We start from the raw sequence: 23,462 nt of genomic DNA, 5'->3' as shown, positions 1-23,462 counted from the left end.
GCATTCAAACTCCACTGCTCTCACTTTCCTCACCTCGTTACAGTCTCACCAGCTTCACGGGGGAAGAGCCATTCTACTTACCTACGGTAGACAACATCACTGCAAAATGCAGCATCTCACAGAACAAGACAATGACTCTCAAGACGAAGATGACTGCTGGACCCCCCTCCAAATCGCCGCCCGCGAAGGCGACCTCTCCGCCATCCACGCCGCCCTCGCCTCAGGAGCAGACGTCAACGCCCCGCCGCGGGGGTACTACGGCCGCACAGCCCTCCAAGCCGCCTGCGAAGCCTCTCACGGCGCCGTGGTCTCGGCGCTCCTCGCAGCCGGCGCCGAAGTCAACGACCGTCCCGGGAACAACGGCGCCAAGAACGCGCTGCAGATCGCGGCGGGGAAGCCGGACTTGGCCATCGTTAGAACACTCCTAGACCACGGCGCCGATGTCAACGTGCCCGCGTCGCAATACTTTGGAATGACGGCGCTGCAGGGTGCCTGTGCCGCGGGGTTAGACGACACCGTCGCGCTGCTGCTAGAGCACGGTGCGGACGTGAATGCGCCCCCAGCCCCGACGGCCGGTCGAACGGCGCTCCAGGCTGCGTGTGAGGGCGGATTCCTCGCGATGGCGGCGATGCTGATTCAGCGGCAGGGCGCAGAGGTGGACGCGCCGGCGTGTCGGAATCGAGGGTTCACGGCGCTGCAGGCGGCGAGCTACCGTGGGCGAGCGGGGCTTGTCGAGATGCTCCTTACGGCGGGGCCAGCCGGGGTCGCGGGGGTTGCCAGTGGTGCCAGTGGACGAGCTGCAGGTGCGGGGGCGGATGTCAACGCCGAAGGGAGCAGGTTCAAGGGCGGAAGGGCGCTGCATGCTGCTGCTGAGGGGGGCCACGTGCGTGTGTGCGAGACGCTGCTGGGCGCCGGGGCCGAGATCGAGGCTGGGACTGGATGGGGGGGTATGGTACGAGGGCGGACGCAGACTGCGTTGCAGTGCGCTGCTGCAAGGGGGCATGATGAGGTTGTGAGGTTGTTACGGAGCAGGGGGGCGACGGGAATGGAAGGTGGAGGTGTGACTCTGTTTGGTTGAGGTTATCATGTACGCAGTAGAGCATGGTGAGAGGAACTATTGTGCATACATGTTGTTAAGAGCTTAGATTGGGAGATAAGACCAGGTTGGGAGATAGGGATGTTTAGGATGAGAAGTTGATGACGATCGGTGTAGCTATTGGAACTTGGAACTTGTAAGAGGAACCATGGAACACTAGATACAACGATGGAGTCCTCTCAAGAAGGGAACTGCCCAGTATCTGCAAGAGATCGAGAGATACACAAATCGGATTGCAACGTGGCCCAAGAAAAGAGAAAAGGGAACTCTTTTGGCTGTATGTACCAGGTAGGCCCTACACTCATTGGTCGCGCATGAACACCGCAACCAACACCACACACCTCACCTCACACACCAAACTTTCCCACCATGACACAGGCCACACAACCAACATGTCAGAACATCAGCCAAGTCAGCCGACTCTTCCAAGACAAGGGAATCCCTCGCCCCGAACCGGTTCACAACATTAGCGGTATCAGCTCATAGTATAGTAAGTAAGTGTCTAGAGAAAAGACTGGTGCGGGCGTCACGGCCGCGTTCAACCGGCGCAATTCCGGCCCCGCCTACCATCGGCTTCCACCGGCCTCCGTGACCTCCTCACCCCGCCGGCGACACCTGCCCGTTGCGCACTCCCCGGCCCAGGCGGAAGACTAAATAGGCACGTAGGCAAAAACAATTACCTAAAAATGTGTCCCAGGTTTCCAAGGCACAGTTGTCTTTTCTTTTCGTCCGTACTTTTCATGGCTGTATCACCTTCGCGACTCACCCGCTAAGACGCTACCCCGTGACGTAAGACTTGGCTTTTCCACGATGAGCCGCTTCGCTTGTGGGCCTGCTGACCATCTTTGGTATCCTGATTCCTGTGTCTGGTGAGACGGAAGGGGGAAAGACAACAGGAAGAGGAGGGGTTTCGAGGTCCTTTTTGTGCTTTTTGGACTTTGTTGTATATCGATCCTAGCTATCTGTACATCGGCTCACTCACACACTACACTAGCCAGCCCAGCCCAGCCCAGCCCAGCCCCCTTAACTCACGCCCCCTCCAACCCATACCATATCTCACAGCTTTTCGAACGAGGCGCTGTGATCCCGGAATACCTGGGGTTTGACTGGGTCTTCCCCGCCAACGCTTCCATCGTCATTTTAGGTGAGGTGGGGCACGCTCTTGTGCGCAACGCCCGCGCCAGTACAAGCCAAACTCAAGGTACTTTCTGAAGCCGTCTGGAACACGACAAAATTGATAAGAGGACGGCGCTTTGTCCCCTTTTTTTTTATCTTTTCCCAACCCCAGCTTCTGGAAGCTGGACCTGACTCTCCTCCTCGTTCTCATTCTCGCCATCCTCCAAGTTCTCACCTTCTCCAATTACCTGCCTGATTCTGACCTCTCATGTTTGTTCATGTGTGGTGTGACGTGATTGACCAGAAACAAACAAGACACCACCCACCATAATACTTACGACAAGAAGCTGTCTTGCCTGCCTTGACACCGTAGACAAGAAGAACAGAGACAAAATCCACACGAATCTACACAATCCACGCCGAGTTGAACTACCCCAGAGACAAACAGACATCATGGGCTCAACCCACGAAACAGACCTGGTCCTCACCCAACCAACCCCAGCAGAGCGCCTAAAGACCTACACCTCAACCTACGCAAACTGGGGCGCCGCCCTCGAACTAGAAGAATACATCCGCCGCGAATCCTACATGACCACGGTCCCCGTCTCCCGCAACGGCGGCATCACCCAATGGATCCTAACCGACCCGACCCTACCCCCCGACGCCCGCCCCATTCTCTCGTCGTGCGAGAGTATCCGCAAAAACGTCCTCGTCGCGAAACCGGACGGTACCGTCGTCGACGCAATCACCCACGCCGTCGGTTCCGTGTTTACGGACCCGGTGTACCGTGGGAATGGGTATGCGTCTATCATGATGAACATGGTGGGACCGCAGCTTGCAAGGTGGCAAGGGGCCGAGATGAAGAGCGGGGAGAGCTGGGGTGATATCAAGGACGGAGAGGTCGCGTGCTCGGTGCTGTATTCTGATATTGGGAAGAAGTTTTACGCCAAGCACGGCTGGCATCCGTATGAGAGTACGCACCTCGAGTTCCCGCCGCAGGCATCACCGCCACCATCGGAATCGGGAGCGGCGGGAGCTGTGGGAGCGGTGCAAGTCGAGGCCGCGCCGCTAGGTTACCATGAGCTAGCAGAGCTCTGCTCCGTCGACGAGCGTCTCATCCGCGCAAAGCTGTCCAAGAAGAGCACAAAGACCCGCGTCTCGCTGATCCCGGACCTGGACGCCATGCTCTGGCACCTGATGCGCGAGGACTACATGACCAAGCACATCTTCGGCCAGACACCCACCGTCCGCGGCGGGGTTGTAGGCGAGCATGGGTCGCGGGTATGGGCCGTGTGGACGAGGGGTTACTACGGCGGACTGAAGAAGCCCGAGGGGAACACGATGCATATCCTGCGGCTCGCGATTGAGGACGAGGAAGGGAGCGGAGACGAGTATGTGCAGAGTGCCATTGAGGCGCTGTTGAGGATGGCGAGGGCGCAGGCGGCGGAGTGGAAGGTGAATAACGTCGAGATGTGGAATCCTGAGCCCAGGGTGAGGGGACTGATTGAGAAGGCGGGGATTCCGCATGAGTTTATTGAGAGGGAGAACGATAGCATTGCCAGCCTCATGTGGTATGGCCAAGGAGAGGTTGAGTGGGTGCTCAATGAGAAGTTTGGCTGGTGCTGACCGATTGGTCACACCCATTTTGCATATTATTAGCAGGCTCATACATACAAGTGGCTTCATTATCAACACGTTTATTTCAATAGGGACTCCAAAAATATCACAGGTCTGGACATCCAGGCCGGCATGACGAGGTATCATTAGCAAAGTGATCTATGAACCGTCTAACCTTGAACACTCCCGCAATTGGCCCATTTTTGTTTTTAAGTTTTCCAAACACCACCCACTTTCTTCAGTGACCGTGTCCGTCGTCCTCGGCCTGCTGCTCGGGGTCCAATTTGATCAGGGTATCGATACGCATGATGCTGATGCAGGCCTCCACGGCACTCTTCAGCTGCCTGATCTTGCTGATGGTGGGCTCCAGGACACCGGCCTTGATCTCGTCAATCACCTTGCCGCGCACCAGGTCGAGACCGTAGTTCTTGTAGGCCTTCTTGCGCGCGACCGTCTTCTCGTCATCGTTGGCCTCGCCCTCCTGGATGCGCTGCGACAGTGCGTGCCGGGAACGCAGCTGGGCAACGAGCTCTGATGCGTCCTTGGCGGCGTTGACGGCCAGCGTCTTGGGAATGACGAGCAGCGACTGCGCGAACTCGCCGATGGCCAGCTGCTCGCGGGAGCCGACGGTGCCGGCAAACTCCTCGAGGTAAATGTGCAGGGCCGTCTCGACGGAACCACCGCCGGGAACGATGCTGCCGCTCTCAAGGGTTCTCTTGACGGCGTTGAGGGAGTCGTGGATGGACCGTTCCATCTCGTCGAGGGTGAAGTCATTGGGCCCGCGGAGGATGATGGATGCTGAAGAGTGGGTCTTAGTGCCCTTGACGAGGATGCACTCGTCGTCGGAGATGCGCTCCTGGACAACCTCCTCGGCGTGTCCGAGGTATGAGGGGTCGAACTTCTCGTCACCGTTGAGGTCCGACAGTGTGCTGAGCATGGTGGCGCCCGTCGCCTTGGCGATTCTGCGGAGGTCCTCCTTCTTGCATCTGCGCACACCCATGGCACCCTTCTCGACAAAGGTCTTCAGAACCATGTCATCAATACCCTTGGTGGTAAGAATGACGTTGGCACCCGCCTTGAGGATCATCTCTACTCTCTCCAAGATCATGCCCGACTCTCTCTGGCGAATCTGCTCCAATTGCTGAGGGTCATCCACCGTGATCTGGACACCCAGCTTCATGCGCTCCTTTTGCAGATTCATATCCAACACTGCAATCTTGGCATCTTGTATTCTCGTCGGCATGGCCTGCGAGGCGACTGTGCAGTTGAGAGCGTAACCCTTGATAAGCTGGGACTCCAAGGAGCCCTTGCCGTGTGCCTTCAGAATGTTGACAGCCTTGACGGGGTATTTTGTCTCGTTGCGGCCGTTTGTCGACTTGACAGCCAGCATGGCATCCACGACCATGTTGGCGAAGAAATCAGAGTCGGCTCCAATAATCTTGCTGGACATGGATGTCTTGCCAATGTTGACGAGGGATTCGCGTCCGAGGTTCTCGACCTTGATGCTGATGTTCTCGTTCATGTACTTGACGGCCTCGCGAAGGGCAAGTCGGTAACCGGTGATGATGGTAGTGGGGTGTATGCGGTTCTTCATCAGCTCGTTTCCTCGGCGAAGCAGCTCGGCCGCGATCAGGACAACAGAGGTTGTGCCATCGCCGACCTCCTTGTCTTGTTGTTGTGCCAGGTCGACCAAGATCTTGCCCGCGGGGTGCTCGACATCCAACAAGCTGAGAATAGTAGCGCCGTCGTTCGTGACCGTGACATCCTGCGCCGGGGGGTAAGCGGGGTCCAGGGGGGAGTAGGGCCACATAACATACACCAATATCGTCCACCATCATCTTGTCGAGACCACTGGGGCCGAAAGAGCTCTTGACGACATTTGCGATAGCTTGGGTCGCGAGGACTACATGTTTGTCAGCAAGATGAAGCTTCGTTGCGATTTGACCGGTGTGGTGGGGGGGAATGTTGACATACCGTTCTGGTCTCTGATGTCGGCGCCGGAAATCTTCTGACCGCCGAGGAAAAGCGTGCCGCTCCCTGACTGCTCGAACATGGAAGCCATTTTTGCGCCTCGCTGCCTGCGGTTGTGGTTGGATCGCGGGATTTGGAGGTGGTGGATGGGGGTGGTTTAAGGAGCTTCGGTCGGTGAGTGCCTGGATAGCAATAGAAGCTTCTGTGCTCTGTGCCTGCCTTGTCTCCCCTCGACGCAACTTTTTTATCGGAGCCGGGGTTGTTCCAGGAACCGGGGATGTGGCTGGTGCTCCGTTATCTTATCGGGTCTGCATGACCCTGGATTTTAAGGTACCTGCATTCGGGAGCTCAACCGCGAAGTCTCGACATCCGTAGGAATTGAATCAGACTAGCATTTTTAAAATACCTTTCTAGCATGATGCATTTCTCTCCTGACCTTCTCTCAGTCACTCTCCCACTCTTGTGATGTCGATTTATATAACCAATCTCTGTAGCCGTGCAGTGACATCCAGTGTGGCTTGATCCGAGATAGACGACCGGGGACGCTCCACAATTGATTAAAAGCCCGGGCCACCCTCCGACCCCCGTGGCTGGAGCCCAATTGACCCCTCACTGCGCTCCCACCCAACAGCTCGACACACGACTCACTTTTAGTGCGGGGCACTTTTTCCGCTGCATCGCACCGCCTTCTCTGCCCCAAAATCTCCCAGTGACTCAGGCCGATCTGGTCACCGCGTCGCCAATTCCATAAGACGAGACCCTACCCGACTTCACGAGACGACTCTGCGACCTGCAGTCAATATCGAAAACATGGCTGACGCTACCGCCCCCGCTGAGCCGTCCAAGAGCGCCTTGAAGAAGGCCGAGAAGCAGGCAAAGATGGCTGCCGAAAAGGCTGCAAAGGCCGCCAAGCAAGCTTCCCTCCCCGTTGTCGGAGGCAAGAAGAAGGAGGACATCACGGGAATCACGGTCAAGAAGAACGAGGACTTCTCCGCCTGGTACCAAGAGATTGTTCTCAAGGCCGAGATGGTCGAGTACTACAACGAAATCTCCGGTTTCTTCATCTTGCGCCCCGCGTCCATGTACATCTGGACCGTGATCCGCAAGTGGTTCTCTGAGAGAATCGAGGAGATGGGTGTCGATGAGACCAGCTTCCCCATGTTCCTTTCCTCCAAGTCGCTCGAGAAGGAGAAGGACCACGTCGAGGGTTTCGCCCCTGAATTGGCCTGGGTCACAAAGGCGTAAGTCGTCTCTCCCTTGATAATTGCGCCAAGCCCCCCTGCTGATATCACATTTACAGTGGTGACAAGGACCTCGAAGTCCCCGTCGCAGTTCGTCCTACCTCCGAGGCCGTCATGTACCCCTACTACTCCAAGTGGATTCGCAGCCATCGCGACCTCCCCTTCCGCCTGAACCAGTGGAACTCTGTCGTCCGTTGGGAGGCCAAGCAGACCACCCCTTTCCTCCGCACAAGAGAGTTCTTGTGGCAGGAAGGCCACACCGCCCATCTCACGGAGGAGCTGGCCGGCAAGGAGGTTCTCGAGATTCTCGAGCTCTACGCTGGTGTCTATGAGCAGCTGCTCGCCGTCCCCGTCGTTCGCGGCACCAAGACCGAGAACGAGAAGTTCGCTGGTGGTTACTACACCACCACCGTCGAAGGTTACATTCCCTCCAACGGCCGTGGTATCCAGGGTGCCACCTCCCATTGCCTGGGTCAGAACTTCTCCAAGATGTTCGACATCACCGTCGAGAACCCCGACAAGAAGGGCGAGAAGATTCACGTCTGGCAGAACTCTTGGGGTCTCTCCACCCGTGTGATCGGTGTCATGGTCATGATCCACGGTGACGATAAGGGTCTGGTCCTCCCCCCTCGTATCGCCAAGACCCAGGTTGTCCTTATCGCCGTCGGTATTACTGCCAAGACCAGCCTCGAGGACAGAAAGAAGCTAGAGGACAAGGTCGACGACCTCCGCAATGAGTTACGCAAGGCCGGTGTCCGCGCCGAGTCCGATCTGAGAGACGGATACACTCCCGCCTGGAAGTTCAACGAGTGGGAACTCCGCGGTGTTCCCCTGAGACTTGAGTTCGGCCCCAAGGATGCCGCCAACGAGGTCGTCGCTACTGCCCGCCGTGACACTGCTGAGAAGAGCTCCCTCCCCCTTGCCGAAATCTCCACCAAGGTCCCCGAGCTTCTCGAGACCATCCAGTCCGACATGTACAACAAGGCCGAGAAGTGCTTCCGCGAGCACCGCCTCGTCCTCACCGAGTGGGACAAGGTCATCCCCGCCCTCGACAGCAAGAACGTCGTCCTCATCCCCTTCTGCCTGGGCATGAAGTGCGAGGACCGCATCAAGGAGCTCACCACCAGCGAGCCCCCCGAGAACGCCACCCTCCCCGAGGGCAAGAAGCAGCCCAGCATGGGCATGAAGTCCCTTTGCATTCCCTTTGAGCAGCCCGAGAGCGGTCTCGTCGCCGGCGAGACCAAGTGCCTCAACCCCGAGTGCGAGGCCAAGGCCCAGAAGTGGACCATGTTCGGCCGCAGCTACTAGAGAAACAGCGGCGATGATATTGAGAGGAGTTGCGGGGGGTGTTGAGCATTTTTGGGGCCGGGATAACGAGACCTATACGGCAGGTTCGATTCATATCATGTGTTGCTAGAGAAGAGGGGTAGAGGAAGAGATCATTTGACGATTTCTCCGCGCGAGGGTGTGAGGGGGGTTAGATAGCTACGGCTGAAAAGTGATTCGATACCAACTTATGAAACAAATCCACGTACTCAAGTATTGTTACTTGCTTCCAACTTTTGACTTATATGAAGACGGTCAGTATCGCACGCACCATGTTTACCTATCGCTCAAGTATTGAACACGACAGTGTTTCGAGTTTCCACTTTTCATCAACTCCTAAAGGACTACATGAATCAATTGCACGATACAGTTCTTTCCTCAACTTCTTTGTGATCGAGTCAGATGCGAAAGACGAACAAACTTCCAGATTTGGAACGAAGTGAGAAGCGATGAGGAGCTGTATCGTGACTTCGACTCTGTGAGGCGGCTCGCAAAGGGCCGAGATATTTCGTTTTGAGAGACGTTGTTCCCAAGAGACATGGCCAATTACGCTTTCCGAAAATTCACGTTTCCCAAGCCGGAGGTCAAGTCCGCCATGTCATGGAATTGAGTTCGGCGCGGCGACGGCAAATGACCCCCTGCAACTCGGACCGCAGTGGAGTCGATTCATGATGGCTCATTCAATTGCCAACGACGACGCATCCCAATAGGGAAGGTCTCGGCCCCGGGGTATGACTCATCTTCGTCCCCTTCCTCCAATCGCTACCCTTTGCAGCGTCGGAGTCACGCCGCCTCTGAGATGCCCAGCAATCGTTTGAGAAATCTTGCAAAAAATTGCACAGGCTTTGAATCCTTCGTCTACTTCTAGGCTGTCTCGATGCTGCAGTTGAGATTTGCTAGCTAATTGACTCCACAATTTGACTCAAGGGAATTGTCGCGGGTACACGGCATCGGCTGATGAATGGCGTTTTGAGGGCTGGGGTTTAGTAAGACGCTGCTGATTCGCCAATTGTGCTTTGAGATCTTTGATCGTCGTGGGACCGAGAAGTCACGGCCGTTGCCACGATGATCCATCCAACTTGCCTCAGATTCCTGCTTGTCAGCTCGTTGAAGTAACAATTTGTCTTATAAAACAATCGCACATCCGAAGCACACCAAGCGTTTCTTTCTCACTAGATTAATCCATCAGGCCACCCTGAACGATCTTATCGAAGGCACTACCCAACGAGCACGCATCTTCCGCTCATCACCCTCAATTGCATCTCATGCTCGCCGTCACCACAACCTCAACCACCAACACCACAACCGCCACCATGGAGCACTCAAACACATCCCACTTCAAGCTCTCAGCAACTTCGTGCGGCACCTGCACCGTTCACTTCGACAACCCCGACACCCGCCGCGCCCACTCAAAAAGCCAATGGCACGTCACGAACCTCAAACGCCGCATGACCGATCTCGAGCCCCTCACAGCGGAGCAGCACGCGGCCTCTGTCTCCACACAACCGGCCGCCGCTCTGGGCAAGGCCGGCCCCACAACGGAGTCCGACTCTTCTTCATCGTCTGCCTCTGAGGCCGATCTGAGCGATGCCGAAGACGATGATGATGACTTCATCCTGGAAGAGTGCTTATTCTGCAACACCACCTCAGACTCTCTTGACGGTAATGTCGCGCATATGCACAGAGCGCACGGGATGTTTATCCCAGATAAGGAAAAGCTCATCGTCGACGTTGAGACGCTGGTCAAGTACCTCCACCTCGTCGTATCCGGGTACCGCGAGTGTCTGCAGTGCGGCACGCAACGACGGACGGCTGCTGCGGTACAGCAGCATATGCTGGGAAAGGGACATTGCCGATTTGACGTCACGGCGGAGGATTCTGAGTTTAGGGACTTCTACGAGCAACCTTCAAAGGATGGGGAGAACACAAGAGAAGAGGGCGAGGCTAGGAAAGCTGTTGCGGATGCCTTAGAAGAAGGCGGCTCGATCCGTTTACCTTCTGGGAAACAGCTATCCCACCGCTCTGCGCCGAGGCCATCGAGGCCTCGCACCAAGATTGGTGCAAACAACGACACAGATACCTCAGACAACCTCATTCAAGAAGGATCAGGCTCCTCGGGCATCAACGAGTCAGAAGCAAGCTTCCAACTCACAGCGCCATCTGGACTAGGAGGCAGATTCGACACAAAGGCTCTGACGCGCGCCGAGAAGCGCGATGTGGTCTCTGAGACGCAGCTTTCCCGTTTGAGCATCAACGATCGCTCTGCGCTCGCACACTTATCTTCCGCTGAGCAGCGGAGCGTCTTACTGACGCGTCAGAAACAATTGGATAAGGCAGAGAAGGCCGCCAGGAGGCTACAGACGAGGTTGGAGATGAAAGCGAATAAGACTGGGCAGGGAAACTTTGTCAATGATGTTCCTGGGCGGAAGAACGGCTAGATGTTTCCCAAATATCTCATCCCTTGAGAAGCGGCCACCTTGAGTTGTGAAAATGAGCAATCGACGAAATCAAGACATAAGCCATTGAGCCCCAATAATGGTAGATGATCATCTTTCTCGAAAATGATGTGTGCATGAGACGTTTGGATGGGGTTAGAGATTTCCCGGCACACATATCCTGACGTACTTACAAGAGGATCTCTTCCACAGCCAGTTTAAGGGGCGGACTAGCCTGTGAGGTTTCAGGCAAACACTCTGCCGTCTCCATCCCTGTAGTTACATCGTAACGCGCGCAGCTGCGCAATACTGAGAGTCAATTAAACACTCCTATTGGAGCTTCGGTCAACGTTCGGTTTGGCAACCTGCATGGCGAGCCACGAACGTGGTCGACCTACCTGGCTGCAAGGCGTTCATGAAAACGATCGAGCCAATACTTTGCCTTGGTTGGCATTGTCTTGTGGGTTAAGCCAGAGAGAGCAAGCCGCTTGGCGGTTGCATGGCGCTAACTCACGGCAATCATACGCCTTAGTTAAACTCCACTGGGCTTTAATAAGGCAACAGCTTTAAGGCGACAGACGGTTCGCCAAAGCAGGGCGCCATGATGAACCTGTTATAAAGTCTTCGTCCCAGCATCTTCAACTTTTACGGTGGTCTCCTTTCTTAGGGATCAAGTTATCGCACACAGCATACCCAATTTGCAAACACCTTACCTATCATTTTCATCCCTATCCTGGTCCCGAAATCTTCAAAGTGGTCTCGATAACAGCACTTCTATCTCTTCAAGGCTCCATCCATCATCGATACCCGTCGCCGTCTAGCTGGTCTCGAGAGTAGCTTCAAAATCTCGACTTGACCCGAATAATAACACCGTCCCCGAACCATTATACACTTGGACTTGGTACTGCAACAACGATCCCACAATCGAGGCCTCAAATATCACGTGGTCCTCTTACGAGAGGTGATGTTGCCCTCTGTCAGCTTGTCCCTTTCGACGTCATAGCACAACCTCGCCATTACAACGGAAACAAGCCTACCTCCAAAATAGAATGATCGGGCCGCGTCGGCCTGCTCTCCACGGAAGATCGGCACACTCGGTTCAAGCAGGGCCGAGTGCCAACTAACCCCGAATCGCCGATCGAATTAAAGCTGCCCTCCCGATGTTTTAATCCTCCGTCCGAGATGTTCCGATCACTACAATGAAGGCCCTGAACAAACAGCATCCCCGCTTTGCCTACGCTAACCGCCTTATTGAGCACAATTGCGCCCGTTCGTTGGGGCACCTTATCTTTGACTTTTCCCACCGCCAATTATTTTTTGGAAAACATCTGACTTTGCCTGCCCCGTAGACCACGTTGGCATTCTGCCTTGCTGCCTTGCTGCGAGTTATCCCGGCCGTTGGGCATAGACGAAGGCGTGCATCGGCACAATATTCTCCGTGTGCCTCCCATTGGCTCTGAGCCCCATCTCGTGTTACACGACTGGTCATTCTCGCATTCGTTTTTCAATTTCATGGGCACACTGCAACATTCAGTCGTTTGAGTTCTCAACAACAAATGTTATTTTGCATAGTGCGTTAGCCCTGACACGGCTTCTCTGCTTTAGGAAGATGTTGAACTTGCCCGGGCTCGAAGGTCCAAAGACTAGCTTCAAGACTCAAGTCCTTGCCCTCAGTGTTTCAAGACTCTTTTGGTACTAGCTATCTGTCTCGTTGGCTTTGAATTTGTCAGAAGAACAAGATCTCAGAGGCTCTATTTAATATCATATCATTCTTAAGGGGTCATACATACTCGTGGTATCAATGCCCTACAGCTTCAGGCTAGGGGCTTGAAATGTTTGTATCCCATCAAGTACTGGCTGAGTCGGTACATATGTCTCCGGTTTTCTCCAAAAATGATTCCATCTTGAATTCTTTGATTGGGTGCAGCAGACGGATTCAATGCGGAATCATCATCAGAAGTCATGGAATGATACGTAATTTGTTCCTTTCACTGGAATGGAGTACGCGCTGATGTACCGACGTCATCCGGTACTTGCTGGGAGATCACCCATGGATTGACGATGCTATGCGTTAATAGCAGTAGGATTCATGACAATGCGCTTTCCAAGTCTACTTATGGATCAAGTTCAAACTCTTTCGGGATGGACTTGCGATCTCCTCAATAATCTTCATCGCGGTTCACTGTTCACAATCGTAAGGCGAAATTATTCAGTGGTAGGTTGTTTGTTTGTTTGTTTTATATTTAACGCCATGGCGGCAAAGGCGCAGTCGCCCTTGCGGCAGACCTCCTGAAGGGTATGTGGCGTGGAGGGTCGTAGGCTCCAGCTATATACTATACAGTACACGCCGTATCCTGGCGTCCTTCAAGTCTTGCTCGTGAGCTACTATGTGTTCTATCCATCCCTAGTTCCCACTGGTGCCCTAGGTCCGTTATAACCATCTGGTTTCCTAATAGAGGTAGTTTTCCATGAAGCAGATCTCTCAATAACCGCAAACTTCCGTCAATGTCTCCTGCTCCTACAATTCTCAGCTTGGTTCTATGGTGCCACAGAGACTAGACCAATCCTGAGCTATAGCTATCCCCGAACTGCAGTTACGGGTAGCTTCCAGAGGATCTGCGGCGCATCTCCGAAATGCCAAGTGATCAAAGAAGAATAGCTCATATCATAATTGTGTTATTTAAAGATGATAACTAGACGAAAATTTACCCTGTAGCGGGACGGGCAATTTGCAAACCATCTTGGAACTCTGCGACCCGTCCAACTCCCTTTCGCTACCTACCTTCTTTTCACCTTTCCAACCTGACAAAGAGAGAGACTAATGACATACCTAAGTAGTTTGCAATGGTTCGCGAACAATGGGCGGATATTTTCTGGACAACTGCTTGTCGGGGCCAAGTCGGCAATCGCTATGCTATGTTGAACAGTCTTTAAGGTTCTTGCGCTTCAAAATTGAGAGAGCCATACATAAGTAGGTACTGATGGATCGCCCCGTCTTCTGCTTTTCAGTCCAAATCACTGTCTGTATAGAGCATGGAGCGATAAGACCTGCAATTCTTCCGTTTCCAAAACATCCATCTGCTAGGCCCGGAGCTCACATTCAATTTTCAAATTCAGCTCGGCTCATTTATGCCTTTCTTCATTCCATCATGTCGCAGAACTTCGCTCAAGCTACGTAAGTTAGTTGCGACGATTAGCCAAGGTGTTCTGCGATACAAAGGTTGTGTGCAAATGCTGACTATCGTGAGATTCTCAGATCTGCGTCTGCCACCTACTCCTCTCCTCCCAGTACCGCTGCTTCGACAACCGCCTCCACATACACCGGCAGACAACCATGCTTGACTAGATTTCTCGAAGACCCTTGGAAGGATGGGAATCGACTGGTTGCTTTGTCCAACCAAACTCGCGATACTCTAACCCTTGGCATAGCTGGCCTGGGTCCGGTGCTAGATATTAATTATAGCACCGCGCCTTACCGTCTGCTACAAGCTAATCTAGTACCACTTAACCGCAACAATAACCTGCGGCTTAAAATAAGAGTCCGCATATATGTATAAGAAGGGGCCACCCTTAAGGTTTAAAGAGAGATAGATATCCTTATATTAGACCCAACATGCATGACCAAGTTCAGGCCTGCTGTTACGACCCAACATGCATAAACAAGACCAGGGCCTGCCCCGCAGGCTTACGGCGGCTACGGTACACCATATATGCATAAGTCACGGGAACATATACGTTAGCCTATAGAACGGAAGAACTATAGAATAAGTCACGTGATAATAAGATAAAGAAACCTGTACGCCAAGGATACGGAGCCCGTCCTTTAAGGATATAGACCCCGTATATTTAGGATATAGAACCCGTTAGGTAAATATACGGATAAAGGATATATTTAAGATTAGGACTTATATATAGGATGGACTCGAGCCGGGCTCTAGGTCAGACTTCCCATAGCTTCTTCAGTAATTAACTTCGTATTAGATCTTATAATCGCTTTTAGCTATCTTTCTTAAGAACCTCTTTAATAAGACTACGATTGATTACCGAAGCCTTACTTACCTTACGACGTACAGATACAACCTACTTGAGACTATTTAACGAAGTATAATAATCATCCGATTATTACATCTATTGGATTGGAAGTCCAATTCGGCCGCGAGTAGGGGCAGAGCAAGGGCCACCTCGAGGGGGTACACTTAGACCTCGACTACCCACCCAACCTCCGGTTGGAATCTCCCTTCTACTCCCTACGCAGAATCAATCAATACAGAGATATTGATACTTCGTCACCCCCAGGACCCTACGGTTCGAACCAAATTCCCTGTGAAAGGAATACCAACAACATCCGACTATTACTGTTATTAGTTCCGCAGCCTCAACTTCTGCAAACATACCTCACTACGACTAGCTGGCCGTAAAATATCGTCTTATGTTGTAATAGCCTTCGTCTTAGCGCCGCGGTTACCGGCAAGGCGGTAAAACTTGAAGTCAATCTCAACCGCCGTGTGGCCGTTGCGGGCAGCAAAGTAAAAGGAAATAACGAATAGAAATATAATAAGCCCGGGGCTACCGAGGGCCTGCGCTTCATATATGGATTCCGTATTCTATACATAGTCGGCGACTATCCGTACGATACCTATTTTTACTAACTTGCTCTTCGGCCCGAGCACCGGTACGTACCGCCACGATAAAACGCTTAAAATTAATTAAGGGATTAGAAACTAAGGTTCTTTAAGGTATTCTAGATCTATCATATATTGCAGCCCGCTTAGTACGCAGATAAGTTATGAGTGGCTTATGCTACAATAGCAGTTATATGTTACGAGCTGGACAAGGCAACCAACTGTGGCACAAAGCAAAAGCTTCGATAATGATGACTCCGCATCATTTTCCCTTGTTCTGCATTATATAGCTACGCGCCCACAGTGACAAGTTGCGGCGGGCGTAACATTATAGTCATATAACCACCGCCGTATTAATGATATTTATGTTTAGGGATTTAAGCAAATCATCCTACTCATTTCATACCAGCTTGCTTCTCAGTACTTCTGATTTCTTAATCACTCCTTTTTTATATACGTAACCGAATATAAAGGCTTATACGTTAAGTCTCGGACTCTTTACTGGGCTCGTACTTACTCAAAGCGACTCTACAGCAGAAGAGATATTTAGAGCTATCGACCAGTACAGCATAGCCAACTTTAACTAATATCTTAAAGATTCTACTACTCCTTATCATTACCTTAAGGTCCAGAAGCTTGCAGAGGAAGTGTTATATATTGTGAGATATCTTCAACTATTAATATATTTCTAGTAAGATTGTTCAAGACAGGTGCGTTTTTAGTTGGGAATTGATATACCGGCGTCGACCTTACACCGGCGTCGCTGTTCGACCTTTTGATTGGCTCAAAAAATATTGTTAGTGCAATCAAATTCTGCCAGATACCCACAAAGTATCTCAACCCTTTTTGTTCCTTTGCTCTCTTTCCTCTAAGGTTACATCATCAAGCCTCTAAGTCTGACTTATGCTATTTACTTACTGTTGGTATCACAGGCGTGATACATTTCCTCATGAGGGTGTATCTTCGGCAACAATCACGTCGATGTCCGTGATAATTGCTGTTGTTCTTGTTCCTATTTACATTGTGGGCAGGGGTCGGTCGAAGTAGGTGGTGACGGCCTGGGTGGTTGCCCCACCTTAGCCGGCCGTGGTGACTAAGCCGGTTGTCCCACTTCGCCCAGGGCAGGCGCCAGCCAGCCCACGATACCTGCCCATTGCTCCTTATCAGCCTTGCCGTTCCGACACTTACAATGGCTTCTCTAACTGGAGTTAGAGATGTTCCACAAGGCCAATCTCAAAGCAATACCCCTACTAATAAACCTCCCCCTATACGAGAGCGACCATTGTTTGAGTACGGCCTCCCACCATCATCTGGCCAACCACCATCATCTCCCTCCTTAGAAAGCAGCCGCCCTAGCGTTAGCCAATTCTATGGAGTTGGTAATCCTTAAGGGCAGCGCGACCTTATTACCAAGCTCCTAGCCGACATACTATAAAATACGCGACCTCTTATATACGATTACCCTAGTATAAAGCCTACGCTATTGTTGGTATTCCTTTCACAGGGAAATTGGTTCGAACCGTAGGGTCCTGGGGTGACGAAGTATCAATATCTCTGTATTGATTGATTCTGCGTAAGGAGTAGAAGGGAGATTCCAACCGGAGGTTGGGTGGGTAGTCGAGGTCTAATTGTACTCCCTCGAGGTGGCCCATGCTCTGCCCTTACTCGCGGTCGAATTGGACTTCCAATCCGACAGCTATATCTTACTCGTTATTTCCCTAAAGGAATAATAAAAACCTAGCGGACTACTCTCCCACGACTTTCTCTAGAGCATAGCCCCTCTCCTCCTAACGAACAGTCCCAGCAACCTTCCCATCCTATAACAGAGCAGTTCAATAGTGCTCTTCAGCTTATTCTACAGGTTATTAGGACTAATCAACAGCTAACAACGGCACTCCTCCGATAATAAGAGTATGTCCGTCAATGGCAAGAAACATAGGGTCCCCAAGTCAACCTACCACCCTATTCACCCCTACGGCAATCCTCCCCTTAAAGCGAAGCGTCTTTCCGAACTGCAGCCTCCTACTATACTCTAAGTAACTAATCCTCCTCTCCTCCTATAACCGAAATCCTAAACCCACCGATTCCTGGCGATCTAGAGCAAACCTATGATGCCCTCTTCGACCGAGTTAATACCTTTGTAAGAGCTAATAGATTTGGTATTGTAAAGCGGAATAGGCATAAAGCTCGAGGCCGAATTATTCGATATACCTTCTAATGTGATCGGTTTGGCGAGCCTGGGCCTACATAAGGTGCTGGCATTCGATAGCGTAAGTCTCGTAAATGCGGTTGTAAATGGCAAGTTATTGCCGAGGCTCAAGAGGAGGGTAAGTGGCTCTTATGTTATCACCTAGACCCCTAGTATAGTCAGTATAATTATGGCCCTAGCCTTGAAGCTACTGTACACCCTTCACATCGTAGGCTTACCTAGCCACTTTAGGATGCTATTGAAACTATAAGCCGACGAGTTGGGATTCGGGCTTGCGATATGCGTGCTGTTGTCTAGGAGCAGTTCCTAGAGTCCTTATTCACCTAGCGAGATATCTATAACGCTAGGGCTCGTATAAACCGAGAGAAACTAGCGGGATATTCGCTTACTGCAGCATTAATCAAGCTGTTTGATGAGCGAGACATCCTATACGTAGTGAAATGGGCAGACGCCGAGCCAAACCGCCTTATTGGCCTTGTCTGGACCTTTCCCTACTATTTCCAAATGTGGAAGCGATTCCCTGAGGTGATTAGCTTTGATAACACCTATAATACCAATCGCTTCAAGCTCCCTCTCTTCCAAGCTACTGGGCAGACCTGCCTTGGATCTATTTACAACGCTGCGTTTAGCCTTATCGACAACAAGAGACTAGAGGGTTTCCAGTTTCTCTCAGCAGGGATCCGCCAACTCATGGACCAACACTCAGTCCGTTACCCCACTGTTATTATTACAGACTACGACAAGCAGATGAAGGCTGCACTGAATGAGCAGTTCCCAGACGTTCAGCAACAACTCTGCATCCACCACATCAATTCTAACGTTATGCTCAGGGCTAAGCAGAAGTGGGTTAAGGACCGCAGCTGTAGCAGTAACAGCAGTGGGTCTAATGACGAGGGATATCAGCTACCAATACAAGCAATGGCCACGCTAAGTGATGAGGATGAGGCCTATATCAACACATCTATTGATAAGCCCCCCCCTCATACGTATCGTGGGGTCCTTATGATGTGGAAGCTTGTTGTTTTTGCTGAGACTGAGCACGCTTTTGAGAAAGCCTGGACCAAGCTCTGTAAAGAGTTTAACGACCAACGCCCAATCCTCCAGTACCTCCACATAACATACCTACCTTTAAGAGCACAGTGGGCCCGCTGCTCTATCCGAAAATATTAGAACTTTGGTGTTCGCGTCACCTCTGGCACTGAGTCAAGTAATAACAACATTAAGAGTTATCTCTTAAATGATCTTAGTCACCTATATCGACTTGTTGATGTTATGTAGGACATGATTGGTGACCAGGAGATACGCTTCAGGCAAGCTTGTGCTGAGGATGAAGTGCTTACAGGCCGGGAGTATATAGGTACTCGCTTTGAGTACCTAGGCGAACTTCGAACGATGCTTTCCTCGAAGTGTCTTGCATTAATTGGGAAGCAATACCGGCTGGTAAAGAAGGCAATGCCGTCTGGCACGAGGCTATTCCTAGCCCCCCTTGGAGACTGTGGTCTAGACTGCACTGTTTTAATTGAGCTGGGTATCCCATGCTGCCATAAGATCTACTCCTAAAAGTTAGATTTAGCTACTTTTAGTAAATGGGAGGTATACCCTCGGTGGCGTCTTCGAGAGACGTCTTCCTCAGATCCATACCGCCGGATCCTTGACCCTAAGATTGCTGCATCCCTCCGCGGTAGGCTAAAGAACATAGTGCAGCCTGTCCTATCATAACTAGCCTTACCTGCAGAGGGCCAGTCAGCCAGACAAGCCCGCACTACCTATAGCAGCCAAGGCGTAAGTAGTAAGAAGCGAGGCCGCCCACCTGGGAGCAAGAATAAGTCGACGCTAGCTGGGCTTACACAAGAGACAAGTTAGCCAAGTCAAAGCCAGATATCAAGCTCATCCTAGCGACAAACAAGGAGCCAGTCTAGTGTTCTTGGTAAGGGGAGGACAACAGGGAATTATGCAAGTGGACGGCCGATGTAGCCTAGTGTTCGGAGGAAACGGAGTTAGTGGGAAATGGTCTGTAGTGACGATGAATCTTTGCAACCACGTCGCAAAAGGTAGTTAGGTAATAGGCCTTTTGAGGGGTTATATAGTCCCTATTTGAGATTTACAAACCTGGGGTATAAGTAGGCTGTAATACGTACTTTTAGAAATCTCAAATTAGAGCTTAGGTTAGAGAAGAGGGCAGGAATAGCCATGTTAGTGCAGTCACCCTCACCGCCTTTATGGGGAGGTATTGATTTTTTGAGCCAATCAAAAGGTCGAACAGCGACGCCGGTGTAAGGTCGACGCCGGTGTATCAATTTGCGACGCCGGTATATCAATTCCCTTTTAGTTACCCTGATCAGTCGCCTTGCCTCATAAAATGTGGCATAGACCGTGGAGGTGCATGGTATGGTAAAGGGTGAGTTAACGTCTCTTTTAACAATCGAACTATATCAATGGTAACTAACCTGTTTAATAGAGGTACCTGCTTCTACGACCAGGGTTAGGATACTGCCTAGCCTGCTCCCGCAGACCCCTATGACCTCTCATGGGTAAAAAAAAGTGGGCTATTATCGGCGATTCTTAGTAAGTTATTCCCAACGACGTGACCGATATTCATCGTTCTGACCTGATGTCTTTAATAGCTCCGCCGGTATTGGCTCCAGCTTGCCGTACCCCAATAGCTTAACCACCTGTGCCCGTTATAACCAGTCGTACCTAGCCTATATACAGTCCTACGAACTTATACCCGAGTCCGCGGCCTTTAAGTTTCTCGCCTGCTCCGGCGCCACCGCCCCCGAGATCCTCGCCAACCAGGTCTCCGCGCTGGGCACCGGCTACGACATCATCACCGTCAGCGCTGGCGGCAACGATGTCAGCCTGACCAGCATCCTCAACGCCTGCATCTTCCAGTGGAATCCCTTTGCCAATTGTCCCGACGAGATGCAGGCTACGCTGAACCTCATCCGGGATACTCTGCCGGGCACCCTAGACAAGCTGTACGCGGGCCTCAAGAATAAGATCAACCCGGGCCGCAAGATCTATGTCACGGGCTACGCGAACTTCTTCGACAACACCACGACTGCATGCGACGATGTCAGCTGGTGTTTCTGGTTCAACAGCGCCAACAAGCAGAAGCTTACTACCGAGCGTAGGACGCTGATGAACGAGCTCACTACCGCTGTTAACAACGTCATCGAGGCCGCCGTCAGAAGAGCCGGTGCTTCGTTCGAGTTTGTCAACTATGACCAGTACTTCTCTGTGCTTCAGGGCCGTTTCTGCGAAGGTGCCACCAAGGAGCCCAACGGAAACCGCGATGGTCTCTTTTTTGAGTGGTCCAGCAAGAACGACGATACCACACTCGCGAGACGTGAAGCCGAGCCCGAGGTCGTATCCTTCAACAACGAACAGATGCTTCCTCGTGCGACCCCCACGATTGGCGAAATTGGCGACTCCTATCTAGAGATCCACAGCAGCAAGCTGGGCCTATTGTCCATCCTCTCTAAGCGCGCAGGACAGATTTGGAGCTCCTTCCCGCACAGACAAACTACCAAGTCTAACACAAAGACACCCGTCCTGGAAGTTCGTCAGAGCACGGCTGCATCACCGTCAATGGAGCAGTACATCGCCGACCAAATCACAGAAGCGCGTAAACTCAACTCCAGCCTTGTCATCTCCCTCGCCGACAACAGCGCGGCTGACCCGGCTTTCAGGGGTCGCAACAACCTTAAAGTCTCCGACTTTATCGGAGACGAGATCAAGAGAGTGTTCCACCCGCGTCCCGGCGGCCACGCCGTCATTGCCAATCTCGTCATGTGGCGTCTGGCCGAGGACAACGCCGGAACTGTCGGCGACAAGGAGTTTGGTGCGACGGAGGCTGTGGGCTGTGCTGTTCCTATGCCGAGCACGCCGTCTATGCCTGAGACAATCCCCGGCATGCTGCCGAACTGTCAGGCGCCTGCGCTCAAGTGCTTGAACTGCTTGGGTGGTGCGAGTGGTCTTGGTGTGTTTGTTTGCAATTTCCAGCACCACTCTGATTGCAATGCTTGTGGTGGCGGTGATGGACGCCCGTGCTAGACTTATCGTGGGGGTTGCGGGGATGATACCGAGGTCGTAGGGGTGCGATAAGAGATATGGCCAGTGAACTTGAGCCTTTCTTTCTTCTTGTTGGTGCAAAGATATCACTTAGTCTATAGTCAAAATATTCATTAGTTCAAAAACCTGTGCCATCTTGTGATCTCTTCGGGGATGTCAATAATAAGCAGACTGTCCTGGTTGTTGATGCAGGGAGAAAAAGCACACTCGGCGGGCTTCCTATGCTGGGTATCGAATTCAAATTTTGACAATGACAGGCTTTTGCCTACCTTATCTATCTATGGCTTCAACTCTACAGTGACATGTACTCCTGCATCTGATCCTTGAGCGATCAAGTTGGCCTTCAACTCCTCAGCTCGCTGCTCCTCACCAACCATTGAAATCTCCAACCTTAGCTTCCTCAAGTGTCGAGGGCGGCTCTCAAGATACTCGACAATATTGGCTTCCAGCGACTGCCACATGGGAACCACAGGGTCGTCCTCTTCCCAGTCGAGGTCGTCCCACCGGTAGTGCCACCAGAAGAACATTTCGTTGGTGATGGTCAATGCCTGGAGCCCCTCGGGGAGCACGTCCGCGAGCTTAGACGAGCCCTTTGTTTCCCAGCCGAGGAGTACCGGCAGAGAGATGGAGAGGCGAGTGAGTCGCGAGAAGTCCTTGAGTGATCCGAATGAGCCGCGGATCCCCCAAGGCCCGACCTCGCCGCAGTCGATGGCCGTTGATGTCCATAGCGTCAGCGTAAAGGAGAGCTCTTCGAGTGAGGCTTTCAGTGTGTCGAGCGAGCTTCTCAGTGCCTCTAGGTCCAGCCAGGTGGTTGCGTACTCGGCGTCGATGACGTATCCGCAACGGAAAGTCTTGAGATTTGGTGAAGCTCGCAGCAGTTGGTCAACATTCTCCTCGGAGAATTGGCATTTGCTTAGCACCATTTCTTCCAGCGTCGTTGCTGATGGGCTCGGATGGGGAGCTGGCCAGGAAATTGATTTCCCTCCGTCCTCCACTCGATGAAGCTCCAGGTTCTGGATTTGCGGGAGGTGAAAGAATGGCAAAATATTTTCAACGTAGACATAGTGGTTGAACTCATTTGCTGAATCTCCGTCGGGTGTCGGAACTAGAACCTTGATCGTTTCCACGTTGTTGAAAAAAGAGCTAGTTGCAATGTTTGAAGAGACTAGTTGGCTCAGAAGAGTCAAAAACTCATCACCAAGTGGGCGAGATTGTGTCCATTCGTCGTGGTCATTTCGGTCATAGGCCTGCAAGTCGATAGTCTTGAGGGCTGGGAGTCGCGATAATAGGATGGCGGTGGCATGTGCGAGCGAGACCTCGGATTCTTGTAAGAGCGCAGTGGGTATTTCGGGCGACAGGTTGAAATCAGTCATCCACGACTTGAGGGTGGCTTTCTCGCTAATGGTGAGGCTTCTTGCTAGTAATGCAGTTTTTGGATCCCTCGCAGCCCTCACACCGCGCAGTGTGACGTCTCTGATAGCGGTAAGATGTGACGGGTTGGTCAACAGTCGTCGCATGTCGTTGACAACGTCTGTGAGATCTGACTGATCCCAGTCCCACAAGATGGCGGTCGGTGTCGTTTCGTGAGACATGTTGGGGGTGCCTTGCTGATTCAACGAGATCGAATAGAATGCTTGTGTGATGATTCAATCAAGCCGGCGGAGAACTGAAAGATCGAGAGATTGTCCTTATTCAACGTGGAAGCCAAGGTGAAAGTGGTTCGCAACGACGTGTTCGTCCCGCCCGAGTGGTACC

At 52.1% G+C, this 23,462-nt stretch overlaps 7 protein-coding genes across 7 annotated transcripts; 5 read left to right on the top strand and 2 right to left on the bottom strand.

Annotated features, from left to right (window-relative positions):
* Window positions 1-106: 106 nt before the first annotated feature.
* BDP81DRAFT_312256 (ankyrin repeat-containing domain protein) lies at window positions 107-1,078 on the top strand (the record flags this gene model as incomplete). Its single annotated transcript, XM_060583784.1, has 1 exon — window positions 107-1,078. The coding sequence occupies one exon, from the start codon at window positions 107-109 to the stop codon at window positions 1,076-1,078; it is 972 nt and encodes a 323-aa protein (XP_060449375.1).
* A 1,947-nt stretch (window positions 1,079-3,025) lies between these two features.
* On the top strand, window positions 3,026-3,838 carry BDP81DRAFT_312154 (uncharacterized protein; the record flags this gene model as incomplete). Its single annotated transcript, XM_060583778.1, has 1 exon — window positions 3,026-3,838. The coding sequence occupies one exon, from the start codon at window positions 3,026-3,028 to the stop codon at window positions 3,836-3,838; it is 813 nt and encodes a 270-aa protein (XP_060449374.1).
* Window positions 3,839-4,067: 229 nt separating this feature from the next.
* BDP81DRAFT_447007 (T-complex protein 1) lies at window positions 4,068-5,891 on the bottom strand (the record flags this gene model as incomplete). Its single annotated transcript, XM_060592134.1, has 3 exons — window positions 4,068-5,594; window positions 5,647-5,732; window positions 5,804-5,891. 3 exons carry the CDS (start codon window positions 5,889-5,891, stop codon window positions 4,068-4,070), a joined length of 1,701 nt encoding a protein of 566 aa, XP_060449373.1.
* A 583-nt stretch (window positions 5,892-6,474) lies between these two features.
* Window positions 6,475-8,618, top strand: BDP81DRAFT_343200 (prolyl-tRNA synthetase). Its single transcript, XM_060586056.1, has 2 exons — window positions 6,475-7,041; window positions 7,101-8,618. Exons 1-2 carry the CDS (start codon window positions 6,611-6,613, stop codon window positions 8,347-8,349), a joined length of 1,680 nt encoding a protein of 559 aa, XP_060449372.1. The 5' UTR covers window positions 6,475-6,610; the 3' UTR covers window positions 8,350-8,618.
* Window positions 8,619-9,680: 1,062 nt separating this feature from the next.
* BDP81DRAFT_311531 (C2H2 type zinc-finger-domain-containing protein) lies at window positions 9,681-10,805 on the top strand (the record flags this gene model as incomplete). The annotated part of the gene is made up of 2 exons (XM_060583728.1): window positions 9,681-10,425; window positions 10,504-10,805. 2 exons carry the CDS (start codon window positions 9,681-9,683, stop codon window positions 10,803-10,805), a joined length of 1,047 nt encoding a protein of 348 aa, XP_060449371.1.
* Window positions 10,806-20,160: 9,355 nt separating this feature from the next.
* On the top strand, window positions 20,161-21,808 carry BDP81DRAFT_510076 (SGNH hydrolase-type esterase domain-containing protein; the record flags this gene model as incomplete). Its single annotated transcript, XM_060595736.1, has 2 exons — window positions 20,161-20,198; window positions 20,258-21,808. 2 exons carry the CDS (start codon window positions 20,161-20,163, stop codon window positions 21,687-21,689), a joined length of 1,470 nt encoding a protein of 489 aa, XP_060449370.1. The 3' UTR covers window positions 21,690-21,808.
* A 122-nt stretch (window positions 21,809-21,930) lies between these two features.
* On the bottom strand, window positions 21,931-23,446 carry BDP81DRAFT_420661 (uncharacterized protein). The gene has a single exon (XM_060589865.1). The coding sequence runs from the start codon at window positions 23,297-23,299 to the stop codon at window positions 21,986-21,988; it is 1,314 nt and encodes a 437-aa protein (XP_060449369.1). The 5' UTR covers window positions 23,300-23,446; the 3' UTR covers window positions 21,931-21,985.
* Between the last annotated feature and the right edge of the window lie 16 nt (window positions 23,447-23,462).

Source organism: Colletotrichum phormii, assembly GCF_030913505.1.
Source record: "Colletotrichum phormii strain CBS 102054 chromosome Unknown BDP81scaffold_4, whole genome shotgun sequence".
NCBI classification, from domain to species: Eukaryota; Fungi; Ascomycota; class Sordariomycetes; order Glomerellales; family Glomerellaceae; genus Colletotrichum; species Colletotrichum phormii.
This window is presented reverse-complemented; position numbering and strand designations above follow the sequence as displayed.